A 23,901-nucleotide genomic window follows, 5' to 3' on the forward strand; every position below is an offset into this window, starting at 1 on the left:
TCTGTCACAACAGGTTTCCCTTCTAATTAGTACCCCTGAAATGCATTTAGTCATTATCTCCTGCAATTAATAAGTGCTTGGTTTTCAGTTATTTCTTTGGTGGATTCTTATCATGCTTTTTTTGGTTTGAACCTTGAGTGAAAGTGTTACATAGTTCAGGTTGTTACCTAGAAAACTAAATGCCCTTGATTTTTTTCTGTTTACCCACCGCTTGCATTGGATCCAAATTTTCACCATTGGTTGTTTTTTTTTATATATAATTATACAGCTTAATTCACAAGAAAATGTTTTGTCATAAAAAAAAAATCATCAAGGAATATTTTTGTGTTTTACATTGTAGCAACTCTGCTGGTCTAATTTTGATGGCCTCTAATGTGTTTCAGTAATGGACCACATAATTGCAACAATCACCTCGACCCTCACAACACCTCAGTTATACAGCAGCACAGACCAGATCTGAGGGGCTTTTGGCAGCAAATAACAGCAAACAACTTCAGTGAATGGACTCTGTGGAGATGTAATACACATTGACAGTTGGGGGCTGTAACCACTGGAAATCTTCCAATGATTTTGAGTTCCTATCACGGGCGAGTTCTTTAACTGACAGTCAAAGCCGAGGAAACAGGCCTGGGATTGTCACACCGATACAACTGTGTCTAACACACACTGAGCCTTTTGGGCCTTAAAGCAGAAACTCAAATCTGTCTGGTATGTTTTTATGGCAAGAAAATGTAGATTGGAGACAGGTGTGTTATTAACATTTAAAGAGCAAATTCAGTTACCTTGTTAGCAGGGTGGGAAACAGATGCTTAGAAAAACATCACAGTAAATATCCACTGAGTAGGTCCAATCTTTTTCTAAAGCTTCTCTGAGCAGTCAAAGTATGCCCTCCCCAAAAAGTCTTAAAGCTTGCTCTGATATCTGGTAGCAAACCTCAGTAGTATATATTTTACACCTATACCTTCTCCAAGTTTCATATCCTTGCTGATCTCTGACATTTTGAAGCCAGGTCAATGAATTATACATGTATTTTACATTCATCATGAAGGAAGGGTGCATCGTCCTTCTACAAGGGACATCTGGCATTAGGAAAAAAGGTTTACATTATAGATTTTACTTGGTCAGCACTGGACCTGTTTGATGTCTAGATAAATATTAGGATCCACAAGAGGTGTGCCGGTAGCAACATAACACCTCTGCCAGCATCGACCATCCTGGTGCCGTTGCTTTCCCAGACAAATGATGCATGCAGAGCCAACTATTCCATTTTCATTGTTCTGCAGTCCTGTTATGACTATGACAATGTAACAATATAAACAAGTGGAGCCAATACCATTAACCAATATTCCTGTGCCATATATTTACCAGAAGGTAATAATATTAGTCTTCTGTATACATTAGGCACAGTTAGGAGCACTGTTACCTTGAAGCAAGACGGTCCCAGATTTAAATTCTGGCCCGGGCTCTTTCTGCATCGAGTTTGCATGTTCTCTGAATGCTATGTGTGGATTCTCTCCGGGTACTCTGGCTTCCTCCCACAGTCCAAAAACATGACTGTTGGGGTAAATGGCCTCTCTAAATTGCTCTTTGGTATGTATGTACAGGGGTTGGACAATGAAACTGAAACACCTCGTTTTAGACCACAATAATTTATTAGTATGGTGTAGGGCCTCCTTTTATGGCCAATACAGCATCAATTCGTCTTGGGAATGACATATACAAGTCCTGCACAGTGGTCAGAGGGATTTTAAGCCATTCTTCTTGCAGGATAGTGGCCAGGTCACTACGTGATACTGGTGGAGGAAAACGTTTCCTGACTTGCTCCTCCAAAACACCCCAAAGTGGCTCAATAATATTTAGATCTGGTGACTGTGCAGGCCATGGGAGATGTTCAACTTCACTTTCATGTTCATCAAACCAATCTTTCACCAGTCTTGCTGTGTGTATTGGTGCATTGTCATCCTGATACATGGCACCGCCTTCAGGATACAATGTTTGAACCATTGGATGCACATGGTCCTCAAGAATGGTTCGGTAGTCCTTGGCAGTGACGCGCCCATCTAGCACAAGTATTGGGCCAAAGGAATGCCATGATATGGCAGCCCAAACCATCACTGATCCACCCCCATGCTTCACTCTGGGCATGCAACAGTCTGGGTGGTACGCTTCTTTGGGGATTCTCCACACCGTTGTTGGACCACTTGTTTGCTGAGTATTGAACTATCTGCACGTTGTTGGACATCACTGTGCCTCTCCAATGGCATCGGCCATTTTGTATCCAGGACAGCCCGCTACTACATATCCCGTCGAGCACTGCGACTGATATGACGAGCATCCCAAGTCTGACGTCACAAGACGCTATATAGGAAGGGCTCCGTTTTGAAAACCCCGCCTTCAGCTGGAAACCTTGACACGGTTACCACGCAACTGAAGCATCCTCTGGAGAAGAAGAGGTCCCACGTGGATTTCATTTATCCTGTCTCTCTCGTTGGCCAACGAACAATTCATAACTGAGGTTTCTGGACTAGGAAGGCCAGAAATTTCACTTTGCCGATTGAAGACGTGAGTTTAACACGTAACTAAAAATACGGAGTTCGAGGAAACGAACCGCCACCATGTTTTCATCCCAAGTCGACTTTGATGGCCAGATCCTATTTTTCCTTTTCATCAAGAAGGCCAAAGGACGGGACTGACCGCTTTCTTGGAGTTTAACTGCGGACGCGCAACAACGCTTCAAACCCCCCCCCCCCCCCCCCCCCCTCTTTCCCTCTCACTTGCTGCCCCAGAAGGAGCTTCACCAAGTAAAACCCATCTTTTATTTTAATCTTTTATTTCTTTATTAGAAGGCCTGGGCAGGTCAGAGGTTGTAGAGCGGTCAGCATCGCTAGTTAGGATCTCATGTGTTCTGAACGATATGTGCATGTAACCTTGCTTATTGGAACTTTGATGTGTCGTGTTGATGTATGAAGCCGCTGTGCTAGCTCTGTGCGTGTTTTACCACATGAGAGTCAACGCAGGTGCGTTGTAAGACTGGACTGTTAAAATAACCTCATGGTAAAATTCTCCATTTTCCTTTGTCTCCAATATCATTGCTCGCTAGCTTGCCGCCAAAAGCTTTACAACCCTTTGTCTGTTTGTATTTTTGCTTAGTTAGATGTGTTACCCTTGTTATGTAGAATTTTGCATGTTGAGTAGGTGAAGATTAATAAATATCCACATAGATAAAGAGAGAGCGTTTTGTGTTCATTGTGTGCGAAAGTGATTTGTCAGTCAAGATAAGGTTAAAGTTCCACACGTTTCGGCAGAAACCGTCGATTAAACAGTGACATCTCCGGCAATAGTTATTAATTATTACGGAGTATTTAACGGTTGTAATTGTCAAAGGCGTTGAGCCACAATTACAACACCAGAAACATCTCTGGTCTCGATTCATAAATGAGGATTTTGGTAAAGAAAATGATTTAGTCAAATTATGATTTTTAATTATAATTATCGATCAAGATTAATCAATCAAAAATCATAACCCCCAACACCGTAACTCTCCCGGATGTGGGGAAAACAGTAAAGGTGGACTCATCAGAGAACAATACATGTTTCACAGTGTCCACAGCCCAAGATTTGTGCTCCTTGCACCATTGAACCCGACGTTTGGCATTGGCATGAGTGACCAAAGGTTTGGCTATAGCAGCCCGGCCGTGTATATTGACCCTGTGGAGCTCCCGACGGACAGTTCTGGTGGAAACAGGAGAGTTGAGGTGAACATTTAATTCTGCCGTGATTTGGGCAGCCGTGGTTTTATGTTTTTTGGATACAATCCGGGTTAGCACCCGAACATCCCTTTCAGACAGCTTCCTCTCACGTCCACAGTTAATCCTGTTGGATGTGGTTCCGTCCTTCTTGGTGGTATGCTGACATTACCCTGGATACCGTGGCTCTTGATACATCACAAAGACTTGCTGTCTTGGTCACAGATGCACCAGCAAGACGTGCACCAACAATTTGTCCTCTTTTGAACTCTGGTATGTCACCATAATGTTGTGTGCATTTCAATATTTTGAGCAAAACTGTGCTCCTACCCTGCTAATTGAACCTTCACACTCTGCTCTTACTGGTGCAATGTGCAATCAATGAAGACTGGCCACCAGGCTGGTCCAATTTAGCCATGAAATCTCCCACACTAAAATGACAGGTGTTTCAGTTTCATTGTCCAACCCCTGTATGTATGTATGTAAGCGTGGTTGTTTGTCCTTTGTGTCTCTGTGATGGCCTGGTGGTCCGTGCAGGTTGTAGTTCAGCTCTCGGCCAATGACCCTTGGAGATAGCCACCAGCCCTCCTTGCGACTCTGCAAGGATAATTGGGGGCAGACGGACAGATGGACGAATTGATAGATTGTATCTTTCTGTTTTTTCAAAATTACCTTACAGATTACATGTATACATTTTTACTAAGATTACCAGTTGATAGGAATGCAAACAGCTTTCACACTGCTGTGTTGTTTAGCAGAGGATACTGTGAGCTGTAAGGTAATCTTTTTGAAGTTCAGAATGCAATATACAGTACTGTGCAACAGTTTTAGGGAGGTGTGAAAAAATGCTGTAACAAGAATGCTTTCAAAAATTTAATATTTGGTGTGACCACCCTTTGCCCTCAAAACAGCATAAATTCCTTCTCAAAAAATTAGCATATTGTGATAAAGTTCATTATTTTCTATAATGTAATGATGACAATTTTACATTCATATATTTTAGATTCATTGCACACTAACTGAAATATTTCAGGTCTTTTGTTGTCTTAATACGGATGATTTTGGCATACAGCTCATGAAAACCCAAAATTCCTATCTCACAAAATTAGCGTATTTCATCCGACCAATAAAAGAAAAGTGTTTTTAATACAAACAACGTCAACCTTCAAATAATCATGTACAGTTATGCCACAGATTCTCTATGGGGTTCAGGTCAGGAGAGTTGGCAGGCCAATTGAGCACAGTGATACCATGGTCAGTAAACCATTTACCAGTGGTTTTGGCATTGTGAGCAGGTGCCAGGTCGTGCTGAAAAACGAAATCTTCATCTCCATAAAGCTTTTCAGCAGATGGAAGCATGAAGTGCTCCAAAATCTCCTGATAGCTAGCTGCATTGACCCTGCCCTTGATAAAACACAGTGGACCAACACCAGCAGCTGACACGGCACCCCAGACCATCACTGACTGTGGGTACTTGACACTGGACTTATGGCATTTTGGCATTTCCTTCTCTCCAGTCTTCCTCCAGACTCTGGCACCTTGATTTCCGAATGACATGCAGAATTTGCTTTCATCGGAAAAAAGTACTTTGGACCACTGAGCAACAGTCCAGTGCTGCTTCTCTGTAGCCCAGGTCAGGCGCTTCTGCCGCTGTTTCTGGTTCAAAAGTGGCTTGACCTGGGGAATGCGGTACCAGTAGCCCATTTCCTGCACACGCCTGTGCACGGTGGCTCTGGATGTTTCTACTCCAGACTCAGTCCACTGCTTCCGCAGGTCCCCCAAGGTCCGGAATCGGCCCATCTCCACAATCTTCCTCAGGGTCCGGTCACCTCTTCTCGTTGTGCAGCGTTTTCTGCCACACTTTTTCCTTCCCACAGACTTCCACACTGAGGTGCCTTGATACAGCACTCTGGGAACAGCCTATTTGTTCAGAAATTTATTTCTGTGTCTTACCCTCTTGCTTGAGGGTGTCAATAGTGGCCTTCTGGACAGCAGTCAGGTCGGCAGTCTTACCCATGATTGGGGTTTTGAGTGATAAACCAGGCTGGGAGTTTTAAAGGCCTCAGGAATCTTTTGCAGGTGTTTAGAGTTAACTCGTTGATTCAGATGATTAGGTTCATAGCTCGTTTAGAGACCCTTTTAATAATATGCTAATTTTGTGAGATATGAATTTTGGGTTTTCATGAGCTGTATGCCAAAATCATCTGTATTAAGACAATAAAAGACCTGAAATATTTCAGTTAGTGTGCAATGAATCTAAAATATATGAATGTTAAATTTTCCTCATGACATTATGGAAAATAATGAACTTTATCACAATATGCTAATATTTTGAGAAGGACCTGTATGTTTGGGTTCCCTCACTTAGCATTTTGTAAACTGATAAAAATAAACCATCATTTATATTTCTGAAAGCATTCCTTGTTTACAGCATTTTTTCACATCTGCCTAAAACTTTTGCACAGTACTGTATGTTCTAAAGTCTTTTATTCTAAACGTTTGCAGGAGGTTTTGTTTTAGTTCATCTGTTTTATTGACAGTTTTGACAAAATAGATGCTCATCGAACTGTTTCAGACATAAAGCTTGGTTTTAAATGTTGGTGAGTAGACACAGGCCAAGAAATCTGACAAGCTGTTAAAGAGTTAAGCAGATAAACCAGACCTTTCTGAGGACCACAAACATCCAACTAGAAGTCGACTTGGAGCTAACTTCTTGTTAGCTCCAAGGCACTGGGAGTCAAAGGACTGCTTGTGTCGATTGCTCTAATTTTAACATAAACAATCAAAAAGCCTTTCTTGTGCAGTTAGAAGGTATAACATACAGCTAAATTTAAGTCTTGGTACTCGGTTGATCTGATGTACTTTTGCTGTTTTTGTTGGAGTGTCTGAGATGTTTGATGGACAATTATTGATGGAGTTTGTACTAGTGTGGTCACCAAATCCAGTTTTAGTAATAATCTTCAACTGTTCACAGCAGGCCGTTAGACGGATGCTCATGTTCTCATCATGTAAACCTGATGTGATATGCCTGTTGCCATTTTACATTTAACGGAATCTGGGGGTGTTCTCATTTATTATTATTATTATTATTATTATTATTATTATTATTTATAGGAATATATATACATACATATATAAAGCTCCCTGATTACTTGAAACATTTTTCCAGCAAAAAAATTGCCCTTGAGATTGCAAGGTATCAGAGGCGCACTGGAGAATCCTGATTTGGCAGAACCCGAGTCCACATGCCAAACATCTGGGCAGGTGGCTTCCAGCCACTCTGCTAATAGAAAGCCAGATTTCCCCCTTGTCTTTGATGTGCAGACAGGGATTACCGTGGTCCTCTACTCTGGCTCTTAACAACCTGCTATTACAGAGCCATCGAAACATCCATAATCTTTATTGACCTCCATTGGCAAACGGTAGGTGTTGCAACAACAGTGATAGATCAGGCTCAAGCACCAAGGAGAGGGGGAGAGAAATAAATAAATCCACAAGAGGTTGAGGAGAAATTTCCAGTGGAGAAGTTGTGTGGGATAATTATAAAACAAAGTAATTTTAGTGATTTATTCTGGGGACTGCTTAGTGTTCATAGCGGCAGTTTGAGCAGGTTGCTCGTCTGGACAGAGGTGCTGCCCTGCGTGTGGATGTGAGTGGGCAGTAAATGGGTTTTTTCTGTTATCCAGAAATAGAACAAGCACCTGGAAGTGAGTTTAAAGCCAGAAATGTTAGCACATCAGTTGTAATCATTATTCCCAGAAATTAATCATCAGCTCCATCAGTCGCCTGCAGGTCCTCTGTGGTCCTTTTTGTTCTTGTAACATTTTGTTTCTTTTCCTTTTATCGGTTAGACTCAAGGACGAAATCAAGGGTCCAAGGCTTTTCCTTTTTATTATTTCTGCTTGATCTGCCTGCAGTTTGTTCCCCTGCTTCATTATCTATTTTTTCAAGTCCTGCGATGTGAAATAGGTGCAATTTAAGCCTCTGGGTCTGCAAAACTCTCATGGATTTCAGCTTTGTCTCTTTTCCCTAAAATAATATTTTTCTGCAGGACAAAAACACTAATCACTTCTGTTTACTTGAATGATCTATAGTGCATGAAAAACAGGTATCCTAACACTCATAAATGTTACAAAGCTGAGAAGCAAATGTCATTTCATACAGAACAGATAGCAGAAGTGTGTGAGTGGGTAAGTATTATTGCACCATCTTGTGAATTAAGCAAGTGTTACATGCCGTTAGAAGTCTCAGGACACATCATGGGGAAATAACACATCCAGAAGCAACAGATGCAGCCACAATCATTTTCCATAAGCTGATACGTTTGCACGGTTATGAATAACTTGTCATAAAATGACAAGAGCAAGCACCTGATATTTAATTTGCTTTGGCATCACTCTCCCGTTCTCGAAGGTAGCTCATATTTTAAACTGACGATTCTTGTCAACAGATAGGCGACCCTGCTTCTCCTCTCTTGAAGTTTCATCAAGTCCCAGCGTGTAAATCCAGCCCAACAGCTTTCATTTCCCCAGAGTCCATGTAAAAGAAAAACAACCAGAGGGTGTCTTGAGTTATGATGAATACTAAATAAACGGTTGGCCGGGGAGATCTGTTTGCTTTTATTTGTGGCTGTCAAGGTGGAGGTGTTTGTCTGAGAGAGTGTGAGGAGAAGAAGAAAGTGGCGTGAGATTGAACGCTTCGGAAATAAGATCCTTTGTTAATGAGAAAGGTAGCTTAATTAAACCTGAATATCTAAATGGCTGCAGAAAAACAGAATTGACAGTCAGACAAATGCCTTAGGCGGAACAGTTTGTCGGTGCAATGCCCTGGGCGAATTTCTCCTCTACTATATGAGTGTAACATACAGCATGACTGTTCAGAAACTGTGTGTGAAGTGTAAAAATTAGCTCCATTGCAACGTTCAGAGCACAAAACCTTTCATATTTGTCTAACCTTAAGCCTTACAGAGGAAAGAATTCTCTGAGATTCCTAAATAAATAACTTCAAATGAATAAACTTCTTCACATTTCAACTAAAAACGTCTTTGTATTTTGTTGGGATTTTATGTGACAGACCAACACAGAGTAGTTAGTAAATATGAGAGGAACGGTAAATGATACTCGGACACCCCTAAATAAAATGCAGTGCAATCACAAGAGGATAGGTTTGTTGGAGATCATTTGTTTGTGAGTGAACAGATATCATCATGAAGACAAAGGAGCACAGCAGACAGGCTAAGAATAAAGTTCCTGAGAACATGAAACCAGGGTTAGATTATAAAACAACATCGCTTACTTTAAACACCTCAAAGAGAACTGATCAATCCATCATACGACAAATGGAAAGAGTATGGCACAACTGCAGGCCTACAAGGAAACACTGGAGGAGCTGCAGAGATCCACAGAGAATCTGTTGAGATCACAACTGTCAGATGTTGACTCCATACATCTGGCCTTTATTTAAAAAACACAGCATGTGTAAGAAGGTGCACTTATCAAAGGACACCAAAATGTAACTTTCTGGTCCATATGCAAAATGTGTGATGGAGAAGTAACACTGCTTTCTTCGCTCTTTAAAATTTGTAAAACTTTGATGGTTTTGCAAGCCGCAGTATATTTGAGTCCAACTGCTAATACGTGGAAATACTTAGGCTTTTTTCTTAATTTGGCTATATATTTTATAGTGGTTATTGTTCCCTGGAGGGGAGCGCACAATTAATAGACACTGCTCAACTTTAAAGGTCAAGAATTAGTTTCCTGTTTTCGATTGTCCACCAGCTCGAGGTCCCGCTCCAGGAGATGATTTGTCTCAATTACACATAGACTGATTTGGGACCTGTCCAATTGTGGTGAACCAAATAAATTATCCCCATTATGACTGTAATTTCTAATCTCATTTATAAAATGCCATTATTGGCCGTGATGTTGGTGAAGAAACGAGGCTCGCAGAAAGCTTTCACATCACACAGAGTGCCGAATGTAGTGTACTCTTGCATTTGTGAGGCTCTGTATTGTGCTGGAGAGCATGTCCATTTTCAGCCGCTGTTTCAAGAGCATCCCTCGTCGCTCCATTAGTCGAGTACGCTCGGACATGTAGGGAGTAGCAGAGAGTGGGGAGCTGGAGAGAGGGAGTGTCTGAAAGCACTCATCTGGCTTTGGAGCAGGAATGACAGCAAAGGGCAGAGAACGCAACACTTACTCTAATACTTGAAACAAGATTTGCAGGTTCTTATCTGAGTGTTATTAAATAAAGAACTGCACATGCAGTTAATTTTTTTAAGTTTGAATAAGATAATCATATTGTAATGACAATCCAACAATCAAAAACACAAAACAGTTGCTGTCTTTTAGAAGACACAGATTGCATTTACATTTACAACTACAGCATCATCGATCTAACCTCAGAGTGCACTGTATTTACTTTAGTTTTATGACTATATTAAATTTCCATTGGGATCTCAAGACCCAGTCGTGTAATGAAGGTTGGAAATGACACACTGTAATGCTTTGAATTGCTATCCAGAGCTGTGTCCCTGTGCTATGAGACAGACACTGAAATGGAGGTTAATGGTGCAAAACATGCATACCTCACATGCAGCAGCACAGCTATGCGTCTGTGCCTTCCTTTCTGTGCTCTCCTTTTTGTGTGGGCATGGTAAGGTTATGTCAGACCTGAACTTAATATCCCACAGCTTTGATCCCTATCATGTGTCTGACATTTGATTTAGGATTATTTATAATTTATGCAAGTTAACCATGCCATGTGAGGGGAATTAAAGAAGAATTTGGTTCTGAAGCCTTATGTATTTAAGTTTTGTAAGCATGTTTACAAATTGCTCTCATTTTTTATTTCTAATCTGGATTTAGATATGCATAAAATCCCATTAACCTTGCTGTCTGGCTCGTCTGAATGCTTCTAAAAGTTGTGACAACAGAGAGATAATCACAGAGTGTGATATCACTTTATTTGGTAAATAACCACTCTAATATGAAAGTACTTAGATATTCATTCATGTACATGCAAAAAAAAGCCTTCATTTGATCAATGTGTCGTTAGGTTTTAGTTAAAATTTTGTTTTAATAAAAAATACATGTTTTCTTATGAATTATGTAAACCTAAACAAATGCAGGAAACAGATGGTTCTTTGGTAAAAAAAAAAAAAAATTCAGTTGGACGCAACTAAAGTAAAAACAAGACAGACAGCAAATTGCAGAAATAAAGTGAAGTAAAGATTGCACACCTTGTATTTATAGTTTCTGTCCAAAGGTGTAAAAGTATTCATACCCTATTACACTTTTCTGCGAACTTCAGTGTCATCCATGGAGATTATTTGATATATCAGCACAAATTGATGCATAATTGGACATGATATGATATTCAACATTTTACAAATAAAACATCCACCTGTCTCCAAGTCAATAGAACCACCTTTCATTGCAGTTACAGCTGCAAGATTTTTAGTTTATGTCTCAACCATATTTGCAGACCCAGACATTGATTTTGTTTGCCCATTCATGTTTGCAAAATAGCTCAATCTCAGTGAGACTACATGGAGAGAATCTATGAGCAAACACTTCCAAGTCTTGCTCCAGATTCTCAGTTGGATTTAGGTCTGGACTTCGACTGGACTACCGGTTGGCCTCGAAGCGATTCTGGCAAACCATCTGGCACCTCAGGACGGGGAAGCAGTGCTTGGCCAACACTGTTTACATTGGGGGTGTGAGGCTGCTGACCTCGACTGAGGACATTATCAGGCGGTGGAAGGAGTACTTCGAGGATCTCCTCAATCCTGCCATCACGCATTCCGTGGTGGAAACAGAGGCTGGGGACTCGGGGTTGGACTCTTTCATCACCCAGGCTAAAGTCACCGAGGTGGTTAAAAAACTCCGCGGTGGCAGAGCTTCGGGGGTGGATGAGATCCGCCCTGAATACCTCAAACCTCTGGATGTTGTGGGGCTGTCATGGTTGACACGCCTCTTCAACATTGCGTGGCGCTCGGGGACAGTGCCTCTGGACTGGCAGACTGGGGTGGTGGTCCCCCTTCATAAGAATGGTGACCGAAGGGTGTGTTCCAACTACAGGGGGATCACACTCCTCAGCCTCCCTGGTAAGGCCTACGCCAGGGTATTGGAGAGGAGATAGCCGATAGTTGAACCTCGGCTTCAGGAGGAGCAGTGTGGTTTTCGTCCCGGCCGTGGAACACTGGACCAGCTCTATACCCTCTACAGGGTACTCGAGGGTTCATGGGAGTTTGCCCAACCAGTCCACATGTGTTTTGTGGACCTGGAGAAAGCATTCGACTGTGTCCCTCGTGATGCCCTGTGGGGAGTGCTCCAGGAGTGAAATCAGGGGCCCTTTATTAGGGGCCATCCGGTCCCTGTACGAGCGGAGCAGGAGTTTGGTCTGCATTGCCGGCACTAAGTCGGAACTGTTCCCGGTGCATGTTGGACTCCGGCAGGGCTGCCCTTTGTCACCAGTCCTGTTCATAACTTTTATGGACAGGATTTCTAGGCGCAGCCACGGGCCGGAGGGGTTCTGGTTTGGGGGCCAGTGGATTTTGTCTCTTCTTTTTGCAGATGACGTGGTCCTGCTGGCCCCCTTTAGCCAAGACCTACAGCATGCGCTGGGGCGGTTCGCAGCCGAGTATGAAGCGGCTTGGATGAAGATCAGCTCCTCCAAGTCCGAGGCCATGGTTCTCGACCAGAAAAGGGTGGCTTGTCCTCTTCAGGTTGGAGGGGAGTTCCTGCCTCAAGTGGAGGAGTTTAAGTATCTCGGGGTCTTGTTCACGAGTGAGGGAAGAATGGAGCGGGAGATCTACAGACGGACCGGTGCGGCTGCCACAGTAATGGGGTCGCTGTGCCGGTCCGTTGTGGTGAAGAGAGAGCTGAGCCGAAAAGCGAAGTTCTTGATTTACCAGTCGGTCTACGTTCCTACGACGAGTACGAGTACTTTGACTTGACCATTCTAACACATGATTTTTTCATACAGCTATTCCTTTGCATCATGTTTGTTGTCCTGCTGGAAGGTGAACCTCTGCCCCAGACTCACGTTTTTTGCAGCCCCTAACATGTACTTAGCTCCATCTTTCTTCCTGTCATTCCCCACAGCATGATGCAGCCACCACCACGTTACACAGTGTGGATGGTGTGTTCAGGGTGGTGTACTGTGTTCTTTTTCTGCCACATTTGAAAGCTGAATAAAAATGCACACCACGGTTTTAATTTTTTTTATTTTTTTTATTTTGGCCTTTATTTTGCAGCATATAGACAGAAAATGGGCAGGGAGAGAAGAAGGAAAGACATGCATTAATGGCCCCAGGGTTGGGAAATGAACCCCTGACAGCGTAAGGACTCATGGCTTCGTCCCGCCCATGTATGGCACAATTTTCAGACTTTTACCTATGACAAATTGTAAACCCTATACACTTTTTCTTCTGCTTCACAGTTACTATGTCCAGGTCTGTTGCAAAATTCTTAATAAAATACAGTAATTTTTGTGGTGGTAAAGTTACTGGGAAAAAGTTCAAGGGAGATGCAGTAGTGGGAAATTATATTGCAATTTAATTTTCTCACATCCTTCTGTCTCTTCATGTAATCCCAGATACACTTGATGATGTTGAGATCATGGCTCTGTGGGGGCCGTACCATCACCTCCAGTAATTCTTGTTCTTCTTTACACTGAAGATAGTTCTTACTGACTTTGGCTGTATGTTTGGGTTCACTCACTTAGCATTTTGTATATTGATAAAAATAAACAATCATCATGAAAGCATTGTTTGTTTACAGCATTTTTTCACACCTGCCTAAAACGTTTGCAGAGTACTATAGATTTTTATGTTTCTGTGTGATTTTAAGTTGTTTAGATCAAACCCAATTTGAAGATGTTCTGCTGCTCCTAACAGTTCTTTTCATGAGCTTTCTGCACCTTATTTAATGTTACTTCACAAAGGAAGTTTTTTTTTTTTTCCAGGAGCCCAAATCGATGTTTTTGAGTGCATGTCTAAAGGAAAAAATTATACTGCAAAAATGTCTTTGCTGGGTTTCTCCTTTTAGTTAAACACTGAAAATTGTGGGGGTTTTTGTTGTTTTGTTTTGTTTTTGGAAACTCATTTCTCACATTCTTCTCACCTTTGTGTTCAGAGAGAGAAAGTAAAACCGTACATTTTTAGACTGACTTCTGAAGCCTGTAAACAACAAAAGCTTACAGGGAGCTGAGTGGTCTCCCAGAGGTCTTTTTAAGTCAGCTTTGTGGCCTTAGCCTTTGACCATCAGAGTACATGTGAACATTTGCATAAAGGTGATAAAATGTGAACTGTTTTTTTTAATATCTTTTTTGTCATACTGCTCCCACATGTTCTCTTGCACTAGTCAAAATAATGTAAAATAAATTGCATATTTTTATAAACAAAAAACAAAAGCAATATATGAGTTTCACTTTCTGTAATAAATTACATAAAAGATGTACAGGGGTTGGACAATGAAACTGAAACACCTGTCATTTTAGTGTGGGAGGTTTCATGGCTAACTTGGACCAGCTTGGTAGCCAGTCTTCATTGATTGCACATTGCACCAGTAAGAGCAGAGTGTGAAGGTTCAATTAGCAGGGTAAGAGCACAGTTTTGCTCAAAATATTGAAATGCACACAACATTATGGGTGACATACTAGAGTTCAAAAGAGGACAAATTGTTGGTGCATGTCTTGCTGGCGCATCTGTGACCAAGACAGCAAGTCTTTGTGATGTATCAAGAGCCACGGTATCCAGGGTAATGTCAGCATACCACCAAGAAGGACGAACCACATCCAACAGGATTAACTGTGGACGCAAGAGGAAGCTGTCTGAAAGGGATGTTCGGGTGCTAACCCGGATTGTATCCAAAAAACATAAAACCACGGCTGCCCAAATCACGGCAGAATTAAATGTGCACCTCAACTCTCCTGTTTCCACCAGAACTGTCCGTCGGGAGCTCCACAGGGTCAATATACACGGCCGGGCTGCTATAGCCAAACCTTTGGTCACTCATGCCAATGCCAAACGTCGGTTTCAATGGTGCAAGGAGCGCAAATATTGGGCTGTGGACAATGTGAAACATGTATTGTTCTCTGATGAGTCCACCTTTACTGTTTTCCCCACATCTGGGAGAATTACGGTGTGGAGAAGCCCCAAAGAAGCGTACCACCCAGACTGTTGCATTACCAGAGTGAAGCATGGGGGTGGATCAGTGATGGTTTGGGCTGCCATATCATGGCATTCCCTTGGCCCAATACTTGTGCTAGATGGGCGCGTCACTGCCACGGACTACCGAACCATTCTTGAGGACCATGTGCATCCAATGGTTCAAACATTGTATCCTGAAGGCGGTGCCGTGTATCAGGATGACAATGCACCAATACACACAGCAAGACTGGTGAAAGATTGGTTTGATGAATATGAAAGTGAAGTTGAACATCTCCCATGGCCTGCACAGTCACCAGATCTAAATATTATTGAGCCACTTTGGGGTGTTTTGGAGGAGCGAGTCAGGAAACGATTTCCTCCACCAGTATCACGTAGTGACCTGTCCACTATCCTGCAAGAAGAATGGCTTAAAATCCCTCTGACGACTGTGCAGAACTTGTATATGTCATTCCCAAGACGAATTGACGCTGTAATGGCCGCAAAAGGAGGCCCTACACCATACTAATAAATTATTGTGGTCTAAAACCAGGTGTTTCAGTTTCATTGTCCAACCCCTGTACCTGTAACACAATATGTTACGACACCATAAAATGCATATCTATACTCATGCACATACAGCATTTTTTATATGTACATTATGGTACAATATTATCCGATATGATATGATGCAATTTGTAACAGCACAATGGTATTTGAAGGGATAGCATATCATAAAGTACAATAGATTTCTGTATGATATCATACAATATATTACAATATATTCAGTATCTTATGCTTAATGGGCTACAGAACGATATACAGGTCCTTCTCAAAATATTAGCATATTGTGATAAAGTTCATTATTTTCCATAATGTCATGATGAAAATTTAACATTCATATATTTTAGATTCATTGCACACTAACTGAAATATTTCAGGTCTTTTATTGTCTTAATACAGATGATTTTGGCATACAGCTCATGAAAACCCAAAATTCCTATCTCACAAAATTAGCATATCATTAAAAGGGTCTCTAAACGAGCTATGAACTTAATCATCTGAATCAACGAGTTAACTCTAAACACCTGCAAAAGATTCCTGAGGCCTTTAAAACTCCCAGCCTGGTTCATCACTCAAAACCCCAATCATGGGTAAGACTGCCGACCTGACTGCTGTCCAGAAGGCCACTTTTGACACCCTCAAGCAAGAGGGTAAGACACAGAAAGAAATTTCTGAACGAATAGGCTGTTCCCAGAGTGCTGTATCAAGGCACCTCAGTGGGAAGTCTGTGGGAAGGAAAAAGTGTGGCAGAAAACGCTGCACAACGAGAAGAGGTGACCGGACCCTGAGGAAGATTGTGGAGAAGGGCCGATTCCAGACCTTGGGGGACCTGCGGAAGCAGTGGACTGAGTCTGGAGTAGAAACATCCAGAGCCACCGTGCACAGGCGTGTGCAGGAAATGGGCTACAGGTGCCGCATTCCTCAGGTCAAGCCACTTTTGAACCAGAAACAGTGGCAGAAGCGCCTGACCTGGGCTACAGAGAAGCAGCACTGGACTGTTGCTCAGTGGTCCAAAGTACTTTTTTCGGATGAAAGCAAATTCTGCATGTCATTCGGAAATCAAGGTGCCAGAATCTGGAGGAAGACTGGGGAGAAGGAAATGCCAAAATGCCAGAAGTCCAGTGTCAAGTACCCACAGTCAGTGATGGTCTGGGGTGCCGTGTCAGCTGCTGGTGTTGGTCCACTGTGTTTTATCAAGGGCAGGGTCAATGCAGCTAGCTATCAGGAGATTTTGGAGCACTTCATGCTTCCATCTGCTGAAAAGCTTTATGGAGATGAAGATTTCATTTTTCAGCACGACTTGGCACCTGCTCACAGTGCCAAAACCACTGGTAAATGGTTTACTGACCATGGTATCACTGTGCTCAATTGGCCTGCCAACTCTCCTGACCTGAACCCCATAGAGAATCTGTGGGATATTGTGAAGAGAACATTGAGAGACTCAAGACCCAACACTCTGGATGAGTTAAAGGCTGCTATCGAAGCATCCTGGGCCTCCATAAGACCTCAGCAGTGCCACAGGCTGATTGCCTCCATGCCACGCCACATTGAAGCAGTCATTTCTGCAAAAGGATTCCCGACCAAGTATTGAGTGCATAACTGTACATGATTATTTGAAGGTTGACGTTTTTTGTATTAAAAACACTTTTCTTTTATTGGTCGGAAGAAATATGCTAATTTTGTGAGATAGGAATTTTGGGTTTTCATGAGCTGTATGCCAAAATCATCCGTATTAAGACAATAAAAGACCTGAAATATTTCAGTTAGTGTGCAATGAATCTATAATATATGAATGTTAAATTTTCATCATGACATTATGGAACATAATGAACTTTATCACAATATGCTAATATTTTGAGAAGGACCTGTACTGAGGAGATGTGATTTTCTACATAGAAACCAGTTGAGGACACAGGTAAACTGAATGAAGTAATTGCATCGTAGCTGTGGCAGGGAGTGGCAAACAAGCATGAATGGAGCTGAACAGAATACAAGAAAACCCAGGGAAAATATCCAACTGAAAATCACTCTAGATAAATAATAAACACAAAGGAACGCCTAACAATAATAGTTACAATACACACACAATATAAAATCAAAGACATTAACTAATATAGATCGTGACTAAAATACGGTACTGTATACAATAGAGAATGATATGAAATGTTAAAAAGTAATATAATATGTTATCATATCATATAGTACTGCACTAGTATGATACATGGCTCTTAAATATGGAGCGCGAAACACAATTAAGGGTTATAATACAGAACAATCCGATGTTGTACAATAATAATACAATACAGTATAATTTTTTATCTGATACTGAACAATACAACACAGTGTGATAAAATATAAAACAGTTTAAGATATAATTTAGCATGATCTATAAAACTGACATTTATTAAATTAACTTAAACAATATTTGTAGTTAACAATAAACTAAATAATTCGATGAGAAGAAAGGTTTTGCAGTGTATTACAGACTGGTCACCCTCCTACAGTCCTAGAAAAAACATTAAAAATAACATGTAAATACTAAGTTTATGTGTCATTGGTATTCCAGTCTCACTGCTGGGAAGTTGTACTGAAGCCATTAAACCAAGGAAAGCTCTGTGTAAACCTTAAACCTTCATGAGCCGGCCTTAATGGTTTTTATCTGCCAATCAGTGCTCTCAGACTTACCACCATCCTGTGTAAATGAATTCAAATCCTCCTTTCTCATACTCAGAGAACCACCCGATGACATGCTGCCTGCCTGGAAATGGATGTCCTCCGGTGAAGCACTGAAGTGATCCCTGCAGATTCTCTAAAAGGGAGAAGTTAGGACTGTCAGATCATGGCCATAAAAAGAGGATGTTTAAAGGTTTAGCCCACCAGGGCTTTTGAATTACATGGTAAGGGCCTGGACTCCAAATGCATTTATCGTGGAGAGGCAGAAAGTGAAACAAGGCACTTTGGTGGAAAAACTCTGGCAAAACAGACCAAACGAATTTGCATTCAAAGTGTTCACACTGTATTTGATGAGACACAATTTATGCTAACAAGATTAATTCAGGCAAGCTTCCAGAAGTGTGTCGCTACAATTGAAGAGAGGTTTTATTGTTATGCCTTTGCACTTTAACACTCTAGTCTACTGAAGTTAAGAAAACTTTATTTATGCTATTTCCTTGCTTTCACAACATAAGCATGCACAGTCTATCATTGAGTATATGAAAGCAGCACAGAAAACAGAAGAAAGCACTGAGAGGGAAACAAGTCCCCTTTAAGGATCAAGAAAAACCTCTGCAAGGATACACAAAAGACAAAAGCAGGAAGAGGGGCTCTGCTGGATAAAACAGATAGGTTTCCACCATTTAGATACATGGTTGTATTTATTTAGAAATAATTGTGTGAATGACAGATAAAATAGTTTGGATTATATTGTGTAGTGCAAATAATCAACAAGCTGCTCTTCTAGAAAATTGGTGAGATAGAGCTTGGAAATTTAATCACCTCAATAAACTTGGACGAAAACTTTACAAAATTATCTTCTAAATTGGTCGTCTTTACCAAAAGCAGATAGTGGTCCTCGCTTTTCAGTTATTACTTCATCCTAGATTTGTCAGAATGCTACTCATTGGAACAGAGTATTAATAAATACAGAGCCTTGCAAAAGTATTCATATCCTTTCAACCTTTTCACATTTTGTCACATTACAACCAAAGCCTACAATGTGTTCTACTGGGATTTTATGTAATAGACCAACAAAAAAGCAAATGTAAGGCAAAATAAAAAAGGAGACATGGTTTTCACATCTCTTTATAAAAGAAATCTCAAATTTGGTGAGCATTTGTATTCAGACTTGAGTCAGTCATTTGTACAACAACCTTTTACAGCAATTACAGTTGCAGGTCCTTGTCTATGTCTCTACCGGTTTTGTACATCTAAACACTAACATTTCTGTAATTTTTTGTTTCATTTTTGCAAAATAGTCCAACAAGCAGTGGTTGAGGCAAAGGATTCTGTGAACATCAATTTAAAATCTTGCCACAGATTCCAAATTGGATTTAGGTCAGGACTTTGAGTAGGTCATTCTAACACATGAGTAAGCTATGATATAAAGCATTGCATTGAAGCTCTGAAGCCGTGTTTAGGATCTTTGTTCTGGCGGAAAGTTAAACTCTGCCCCAGCCTCAAGTCTTTAGCAGCCTCAAATAGGTTTTCCTATAATAGTGTATTGTATGTAGCTCCATCCCTCTCTCCATCAACTCAGTCCAGTTTCCCTGTCCCTGCTTTAGAAAAGCATCCTCCAACGTTATGCAACCACAGCATGTGACACTCTTGGGGCAGTGTTTTTTCAGGGTGTAGCATTTCCCATACAGGCCAGAAATGTCAATTCTGGCCTGATCTGATCAGAGCACCTCCTCCTTATCTGTGCTGTGACCCCCTAAGGACATGTGGCGAACAGCAAAGATGACTTCTGACAATGCCTCTATGCTTGTCAATCTTCTTTGTGGAGTGCACAACTAATAGTTGTTCTGTTGAAGTGATCCTCAACCTGACATGTGGCTTTTTGCAATGCACTCTAAATAAATCATAAATAAATGACACACAGTGCAAGTTAGTTAGGACATGTACTATTAACAACAGACATTAAGTGGGGTTCAGGATTATGCAAGAGACTATTTGCTTACTTACAGATACTGCAATGGTGGAGCAATTGTTAATACTGGCACAACAAACCTTACTATTTAAATTTCCAAATGTAATGTAAGCAAACTGTTCTCTGTTAGGTGCTGTGATAGTTCTGGTTTTACTCAAAGGAACACAATAAATCCTTTCTTTCAGTTGTTAACTTACAAGCTGCCGCTTTGTTTCAGCTTGTCGGCAGCAATGCCAAGACCCCGCTTGGGATTTGCCCGAGTCATTCCTGTTACCTTTGCTAAATTTGGTGCTAGATGTAACAAGAGAAAAATGCTCCATCAGTCACATTGTAGATGTGGAGAGAGGAAGCAGAGGAAGGTTCAGTAGCTGAGAAATAAACCAGTGGAAGCACTGCCAGCAACCATTTCCTGGGTGAGATGATGGGAAAAATTCTCCATCCTCTCTGAGGATATCATTTGGGGACACACAGGCATCCTTCAGAGGCAGAAGTTTTAGTGCGGAACCCAGGCGCTTGGTTAGGGTGTTTGGAGTGTTTCTGAAGTGAAATCCTCCTTTGCCTCGGTTGGTTCGTTCTATCAGATAAAGACTTCCAGTTGAGGCTTAAGTGTGTCAATGAACCTGGGTGGAGGCGGGGAATCAGTGATAAGTGCAGCTTACCTACGCAGCACCAGCCAAATAGAGATTAAAGCATTTCAGCCTAATAGCACGTCAGTCAAAAGTCACACTTGAGTACTTGAACCCTCTCTCCTTTGCCAACTTTCATTTTATAATCACGTCCCCTGAAAAAATTTTGCAATTTAAAAAAAATGGAGAGTTTGTTGCCAGTTAGAAGCAGCTGAAAAGCCACATGTACCACATCAGAGCCGGAGCCGCGATCTGTACTTGTCAGCTGTTTCTCTGAATCCTCAAACAGGACACAACTTGAGTGTAACCATTTGTCATTTATTTAAAGACACACGTATACACACTGAGCACAAACCAACATGCTCAAACACCATGATCAAAGGCCCAGAGATCTATTACAGCACAACAAAATACAGCCGTCTCACTGAGCAGCATCTTTTTGTAAATGCTACTCATTTCTTTGCTCTAATCACTGTTGTGGACATCGCAAAATTACCCACTGTTCCATAGAATTACTTGACTGGATCCAATAACAGTGGCTTTGATTTGCTATTCAGCGGTCTCACAGGTGGATACACCCTTCGGTCTGTAAATGAGAGCTTGTGCTGTTCAGCCAGTATCTCCAATTTAGACATCATAGGGCTCATTAGGTATATCAAAATGATATCAAAGTCAGGGCACAGACAATTGTGCTTTAGCAAACACTGGTGCTGTGACAGTATCCCATAGGCTATTATGTCTGCAGAGGATACCTCTAAGTTTTAGCGTCACAGCAATGACTTGACAACATAGACTTCCTTCTGGAAGCACAAAAACAAATGTTCACTATGACTGACGGACGGACGGATGTGCAGCTGCCCATATGGACAAACCGAATGTCTTCTGGAGAAATGTTTCTGCGTCAGATCAGACAAAGATTGAGCCATCATTCAGCCACAATGACTATGAAGAATGTTTGCAAGACTCAAGGTGATGCTTTGAAACCTAAGAACCCTGCTGCCAGCCAAAGTGGTGTGCTTGCTCTGCCAAGAAAGTCGTCAATTATTCTGCCAGATTTATGCCAGTAGCTTGTTGATGGCTACACACTTTGTGTGATTGAGGTCAGTTCCTCTGAGGCCATGGTTTTCAAATGGAAAAAGGAGGATTGTTCCCTCAGTGTTGGGGGTCAGTCTTTGCATCGAGTGGAGGTTGTTCAGGAGTGATGTCAGCATGGAATAGGAGCTAGAAAGACAGGTTGGGTCTTCATCTGCAGAATTGCAGGTGCTACTTTAGTTTCATGTTGTGAAGAAAAACCTGAGCTGAAAAAGTAAAGCTCTTTATGTACTGGCCCTTCTACCTTCTGACCCCACACCTATTAGATATGTGTGATGATCTAAAGAAAACCCTACACAAGCAGCTGAAATGAATTTCGGACGCTGGGTGGATGAGCTCAGCCTTAGATATTGGGTGAGGGGCTTCATTCTCTGGGGGAGGCTCGAAAGGAGCCAGTACAGGTGATTCAAGAATCTTATTTGGGCACTTTCCTTAGTAGGATGTCCTACTGGGAGAAGCCCCTGCAGACCAAGAACTCAATGGCCTGGTTTCTTCCAGAATGAGTTGGAAAAACTGGCTGGGGAAAGGATTGTCAGGGATTTTCTCCTGGATGTGTTCCGACTGTGAACTGAAGTCGCATAAGCCAATGATATTTGACGGCTGGATTTATTGAGCTACAACTTGCCAAGAGATATTTAAACAAATATTAGTGTTTGCAGTATGAATATATTTGAGCCTGCATGCACAATTTTTATTCTGTTATTTGAGAAAATCCACAGTAAGTAAAAGCTGGTCATCCAATGTTTATTAAATGCATCATTTGTAAAATATTTTTGATGAAGAGTGCATGTTCTGCATGGAAGTTTAATGTACCCTATTTGCATTTTCTGCACAATCATATACCAAAATATGTGTCACCATCTTCATCATTCCATAGCCAGTCTATTAAAAGATGCAAATAATTAAAGACGCATGAAACAACCACATCTTCTCACACATCTGTTGGAGTTTTTGTTTAAAAAGACTAAAGAAACATCTACATCAGCCTCTCTTTAAAAGGAGAGCGTTGCTTTAGCCAGTCTGGGGCACTCTGCATCAGCTTGTAGTGAGATCCAAAACTGGACACCTGCCATACCTGGTTATGGTTGCTAAGTTATGATTGTACCTTCACAGTTCAGTGGAGGGATTGCACAAGTGCTCAGCTGAATAGTCTTTCCAAACAAACTACACTTGGACTCAAATATCCAGGATTAAAAAAACACACACACACAGGTGCGGGTTAGGCTGTGTTATAGTATCTGTGTATTTTTTTTATTTTCCTGGCTTTTCTGGAGCACCTGTTTTGTTTGCATGTGGATCACATTTTAGGCCTTTAAAACTCAGAGGAGATAGCAGTTAAATGGCTTGTAAGTTGAATATTTTCTACAGTGCAGCAGTTTAGATGAGAGGTATAAACAAAGAGATGATGTGTCCCCACCGAGACAGCTCCTCTGATAGGTAGAGCTGTGATAGCTCATTTAAAGCAGCCTCTCTATTATTGTCTTTTGATTCCTTTTGAAGAACGATAAAAAAAAAGTCTCCCTCCTTTTTGACGCTACGGTGGATGCTGGTACTACTGAGCAGCCCTGTGTAGTGTCAGAAATTGATTCAAAGACAGCTTATCTCGGCCCATGAGGGACCGAGCCAGCAGACTGCATCCAGAGGTTTCTGGGTAATATTCAGCTGCCTGTTCGGGCAGAGACTCAGCTTGTTAATTTTTTTTTGGCCCGTATCTCTGTAGGCATTTCAATGCACTGCTTGACACATGCGGTGTGTGGACTTTGTCATGTTTGCAATGATGATACGAATCTATCCCTTTGCAGGTTTACACCAGATACGGAAAATGCTACACATTTAATGGCAACAAGACTACATCCAAAAAGACCAAGCAGGGCGGGATGGGAAATGGACTGGAGATCATGTTGGATATCCAACAGGATGAGTATCTGCCCATCTGGAGAGAGACAAGTAAGACCCGGAACCAGTTGTTTATTGTGATCATGATTCAGTATGAGATATATCTGCATCAATTTGACTCAAAACAAAAACATCTAAACATTTTTCTACATACCGTAAATACTTTGCAACGGTATTTAT

General features: G+C 41.5%; 1 protein-coding gene across 1 annotated transcript in view; it reads left to right on the forward strand.

The window, feature by feature from the left end:
• asic4a (acid-sensing (proton-gated) ion channel family member 4a) overlaps window positions 1-23,901 on the forward strand; it is a 174,508-nt gene that overhangs the window by 116,092 nt on the left and 34,515 nt on the right. Inside the window, exon 2 of the mRNA XM_047371410.1 lies at window positions 23,628-23,772. Within this exon, the coding sequence (XP_047227366.1) occupies window positions 23,628-23,772 (145 nt within the window). The remainder of the gene's footprint in view (window positions 1-23,627; window positions 23,773-23,901) is intronic.

Source organism: Girardinichthys multiradiatus, chromosome 7 (assembly GCF_021462225.1).
Source record: "Girardinichthys multiradiatus isolate DD_20200921_A chromosome 7, DD_fGirMul_XY1, whole genome shotgun sequence".
Classification (NCBI taxonomy): Eukaryota; Metazoa; Chordata; class Actinopteri; order Cyprinodontiformes; family Goodeidae; genus Girardinichthys; species Girardinichthys multiradiatus.